At 56.5% G+C, this 5086-nt stretch overlaps 1 protein-coding gene across 1 annotated transcript; it reads right to left on the bottom strand.

Annotated features, from left to right (window-relative positions):
* Positions 1-1607: 1607 nt before the first annotated feature.
* HPCAL4 (hippocalcin like 4) lies at positions 1608-3521 on the bottom strand. Its single transcript, XM_008920574.3, has 3 exons — positions 3353-3521; positions 2995-3210; positions 1608-2754 (listed from the first exon to the last, which is right to left on the bottom strand). Exons 1-3 carry the CDS (start codon positions 3512-3514, stop codon positions 2557-2559), a joined length of 576 nt encoding a protein of 191 aa, XP_008918822.1. The 5' UTR covers positions 3515-3521; the 3' UTR covers positions 1608-2556.
* Between the last annotated feature and the right edge of the window lie 1565 nt (positions 3522-5086).

Below are 5086 nucleotides of genomic sequence, written 5' to 3'. Positions count from 1 at the left end.
GGGTGGTCAGTGTGGGAGCTGGAGCAGCCACGATGGTGGCAGCAGGGTAGGACAAATGTGTGGTGGGGCCCTGCTCCATGCCAGGGTTACCTGTGCCGTGCACTAGTTAATGGAATGAGCACAGGTGTTAATTAAGGCTCTCCACTCCCAGGAGTGCTGGTGGGATTAAGTCCAGACGCAAAACAGCACACACAGCCCAGCATTCAGCCCAGACTAAAACCTATACCGTGATCAGCAGACCCCCAGAAGCCCTTGGGGAGCAGGGAGTGTACCCAGAGACCAAAACCCATCAGCCAGGAAGGGGCAAGTGATGGAGGATCTCACCTTGTCTCACCTGGAACAGGGCAGCACCTGGGAGAAGGTCACAGAGCCCCAGGACAGAGGCCACCAGCAGGTTTTTTCTACCCAAAGCTCTGTGCTACAGCTAAAGAAAAACACTCCCTGTGGACTTTGATGTAAAGCCTCAGGGACCCCGTGTCCCTGTCCATGAGATCAATCCAACACCACCTCACTCACACTGAGGTTCAACCAGAAGAGCAGAGCCAGCTGGGTGCTGGTGACCAAGGCTGGCTCCAGGGATCCCAAACCCTTTGGGTGTTTGATACCATTTCAGCCTCAAAGACTTCCTTTCCCCAGGGCTTTTGCAGGTCCCTCCTGGGAAACACCTGAACTTCCTCTGTGGTGGCCCCAAGGGAAGCAGGAGCTTGGAGAGCCCCGGGATCACTGAGGCTATTCTTGGAGTCCCCTCCTCAAGCTTTTGAGTTGCTGCCTTTTCAGGCAGCAGCCCTGGCACGTCCCCAGGCCCCCACACAGCAGGACCTGCCCTGTCCCTCCTTCCCCAGCACTGCTGAGCTGCAAACACACACACACCCTCCTGGAAAGCACAGCAGCCAAACCCAGGGTGCAGAGCTCTCCCCTCAGCAGCACTCCTAAAAATACACACCCTGCTTTGGCCTTGGCATCCTCCCATCCCTGTGCTCAGGTGCTGGCTGCTGCAGGACAGACCAGGTGATTTGCAGCATCCAGGTGGGTGGGAGTCAGCACTGCTGCCCGGGAGCCAGCCCTGCCTGATTGACTGGAGAAGTATTAAAATTTGGTGAGAGCTCCTTAGCAACAGTCACTATCTGTGCAGGCTGCTGATGGAGAGGAAGGGCCAGAGGAAACTATGCACAGGGAAGATGAGGGTGGAGAAAAGGACAAAGATACTGTGATAGCAGATCCCAGTTGCTTATGGTGCTGGGATGGAGCCCAGGACAAAGCCACCAGGTCCTCTGGCCATGCCCAGCCCTGAGCTAAGGTCTTGATTGACAAATGAAACCCATTTCTAGCACAGCCCAGGGATGCCTGGTCCTACCCACCCCAAAAGTAACACTGCCTTCCCCAGAGCTACCTGCACAACTGAAGAGTTTCACTTGCCCACATCTTCAAGGCTCCCCAGACTGAGCCCCACTGTGCTGTCCCCAAGGGCTTCTCCATCCCTTGGAGTGTCACAGGCCCAACAGAGACCCCTAAATGATGCTCAGGAGTGCAGTGTTGTCACCTCACTCTCCCCACAGCTGCAGTGGCTGCTCCCCAATAAGCCATTCGGGGGGAACACCATACACAGGGGACAGTTTATTTTTTCCATTAAAAAAATAGATAACAACTTCACCATCTTCTAAGAGATACTACGGTCATCAACACCACAACGTGCAGACTAAACACCAACCCGTGACAATATTCCTGGCCTGGGACAGGAGGGATGGATGCAGCAGGCTGGGATGGGTGAGGAAGGGGACAGGCATGTTTCTTGTGGCCTCAGAGCTTTGCCAGGAGGCTCAGCAGGTGCAGGACCCATCCACACCTCTGCACAGCCTCAGTCCCTACAGTAGCACCACACACCAGGAGCAGCACCTCACAGAATCGTAGAATCAGCTGGGTTGGAAGGGACCTCTGAGATCATCAAGTCCAACCCTTGATCCAACCCTGCCATGGTTCCCAGCCCATGGCACTGATGCCACATCCAGTCTCATCTTAAAAACCTCCAGGGACGGAAAATCCACCACTTCCCTGGGCAGCCCATTCCAGTACCTGATTATCCTCTCTGTAAAGAATTTCTTCTTAATATCTAACCTAAACCTCCCCTGGCAGAGCTCAAGACCATGCCCTCTTGTCTTACTGATAGTTGCCTCGGAGAAGAGACCAACACCCACCTGGCTACAACCAGGTTGAGGTTGGATGTGATTCTAAAGCAGCAGGGATGTGGGAACAGTTAGCCCTGGGGAGCCAGGAAACTTGTCACTGGCTGCAGGGAATCCAGCTCCAGGATGGGATAAGATTGATTTGGGGTAACCTCAAGCTGACAATACCCAGAGCAGGCTCTACCCTTCGAGGGTATGGAATGTGAGCTGTCCAGGATACAGCTGGAGCAGAGGTGGATGGGCAGCAGGAGGAATGGAGCATGGCTGATACCTGGGACCAAGCGGGCACAGAGGGGCTCAGCAAAAAAATGGGCATTGAAACCAGCACAGGGAGCAGAGGTTGGCTGCAGCCAGTCCAGTACTGAGCCCCAGGGCTCTATTTCTGCATGTCACACTGCAGGAGGAGGACGATGGAGGGGTCACTCTTTGCAGCCTCCTTGAACTCCTCCAGGGAGATCTGGTCGTCCTTGTCCTTGTCCATCTTTGTGAAGATCTTGTCCACACGCTGCTGGGGTGTCAGCCCATCTTGGTTCATCCTCATCATGATCACAGTCCCCACCATCCTGTAAATGGCCTGGAGAAAGAAGAGAAGCAAAGTACCAGAGTGGGAATGCTGGGTGGGCAGAATGTCCCAGGACAAGGCCGGGGGCACAGGATTTCTGCTCTGTTGGGACTGAGTTCTCTGCAGCTGCACAGTTACCATCTGGACAAGGCTCTGGGTAGGAAAACTCATTCTTTGGTGTGAAAAGGGACCCAAGAGCTGCGAAAAGCCTGGAAAAAACAAGCTACCCCTGTGGATTTTAAGCACTGGTACCTCAATGATCTCCAGCATCTCTAAGCGTGTGATCTTCCCATCCCCATCCAGGTCATACATCTCAAAGGCCCAGTTGAGCTTCTGCTCGAAGGTGCCCCTGGAGGTGACAGACAGGGCACAGATGAACTCCCTGAAGTCGATGGTCCCATCCCCGTTCTTGTCGAAGGTGCGGAAGGCGTGCTGGGCAAACTTGGAGGCGTCTCCGTAGGGGAAAAACTGCGGGAAGGAGAGAAGAGAGATTGAAATGAGGAGGGGGAGCTCAGCACAGAGGCTGCACCTGAAGCAGCACCCTTGCCCAGCAGGAGCCGAGTGCTCCAGCCCCACAGGCAGCCCTTGGACCCCTGGCTGGAGCCCCCACCTTGATGTAGAGCTGCTGGAACTCCTCCAGGTTGAGGATGCCGGTGGGACAGTCCTTGAGGAAGCCCTTGTACCACTGCTTCAGCTCCTGCTCGCTGAACTCCGTGCTCCTCACCAGGTCATCCAGCATCTCCGGGGCCAGCTTGCTGCTGTGCTTGCCCATGGCTGCCCCTGGGAGGGAAAACACATGGCTCCTACACACCAGGCTTGGAGAGGGATGGTCCTCCCAGGCCCTCCTCCACCCTGGCAGCTGACTGATCCCACATCCCTCTTCCCCATGCTAGAGCTGATCCACCTGGATGATGGGTGTCCATGCAGGACAGTGACTGTGGCACTGGGAGCATGCTTGGCTGTGGCCTTTGCTGCTGGAGATGTGCAGGAGCTGGCCCTGGGGCAGCCCCCCAGTGCACCCAGCAGCATCACCTGCAGCCCCCCATCTCCTCAACCACCTTTTGCCTGCAGAAAACCACTCAGAAAGCAACAGAAGATCCAGGATTCTTCCCATGGCCTTTACCAGACTGCGATCATAGAACCCTAGAATGGTTTGGGTTTGAAGGGACCTCAGAGATCACCTAGTTCCACTTCACTTGACCCTCTCCAAGGATGGGACAGTGAAGAGTCTGCTGCTAAAGCACATAAAATCCTCACTGGTACCATGGGACTCGCAGCATCCAGCTGGTCACAGTGACACCCAACCTGCTCCTGGCCAGCCCTTGGTGAGGATGGGGTCTGGCCAGGCCTCCACTCCTGTACCACGGGGCTGCCAGCAGCATGGAGTGCTGGGAGCCCATGGCTGCGTGGGCAGGACGTGGATCTGCTCCGATACACGCCGTGCCCGCTCCCACGCAGCCTTGGCTGCCAGCACCGCTCAGCCTGAGCAGCAGATGGTTTGCTGAGAGCTCCTGGAGCTTCTCTCTCCATGGAGAAAGTTGAGTAGAAGTTCACCTGGAGCCCAACCAAGCACCGTCTTCCTTCCGAGAGTCCGATGTCCCGGCCATGCAGGCTTGGGGGGATGTGGGGTTACCCTGGGATGGGCACAAGCCTCCCCCTGCAGTGATGAGGGGCTCTTCATGCTTCCAGCCAGCCCCATTGCCAGCTAATCTCACAGGCAGTGCCTTCTTCCTGCCCCATCATCCCACCAGCATCTGTCACTGTCTGCCACAGCAACACTCAACCCAGCACCCCTCGGCAGCCGGAGCTGAGGGAATGTCCAGACTCCCACAGAGCACAACCCTTCCCCAGTGATCCCAGCTTGGCTGGGGGGCTGCACAAGCCCTCCCAGCATTGCAGTCCAGTTCTAAGCTGCTGGGACCAATTCTGTACCCCGGCCATCCCCTCCCTGATCCGTACCCATGGCCTCCCACATCTCCCACCAGTCACACTGGCAGGAGGAGGCAGCATCTCACCACACCTTATCCTGCACGAAGCCCTCAAATTGGCCAGGACTCAGGAGCAACATCCTTTGGTTCACAGTCCCCCATTCCCTTTTCCAAGCTGTGCCCAGTCACGCCAGGGCAGGGGACAGCAGCCAGAAGGGACACTACACACTTGGCACAGACCACTCACCCCAAAGCACCAACATCACCACTGACCAGTGGCTGCTGGTCCCAAAACAGGACAGAGGAGGATTACTACAGGGCTGCACCCTGGGCAGCACAGAGCAGCACCTCTGGACTGGCACCCTAAGGAGTAGGGAAGAGGCTCAGCTCTCAGCCCCGGGGGATGGATGGGGATG

The sequence above is a fragment of the Manacus vitellinus genome, unplaced genomic scaffold, assembly GCF_001715985.3.
Source record: "Manacus vitellinus isolate BGI_N305 unplaced genomic scaffold, ASM171598v3 scaffold_52_pilon, whole genome shotgun sequence".
Classification (NCBI taxonomy): domain Eukaryota; kingdom Metazoa; phylum Chordata; class Aves; order Passeriformes; family Pipridae; genus Manacus; species Manacus vitellinus.
Note: the sequence above shows the minus strand (reverse complement) of the source record. Positions and strands in the feature narration are given on the sequence as shown.

Bases quoted from the DNA above. Each gene is read 5' to 3' on its own strand.
- HPCAL4 (XM_008920574.3), bottom strand. From the start codon at position 3,514: ATGGGCAAGCACAGCAGCAAGCTGGCCCCGGAGATGCTGGATGACCTG. The intron at 3,211-3,352 runs GTGGGGGCTCCA...TCCTTCCCGCAG, and splicing joins TCCAGCAGCTCTACATCAAG to TTTTTCCCCTACGGAGACGC. The intron at 2,755-2,994 runs GTACCAGTGCTT...TTCTTTCTCCAG, and splicing joins AGATGCTGGAGATCATTGAG to GCCATTTACAGGATGGTGGG.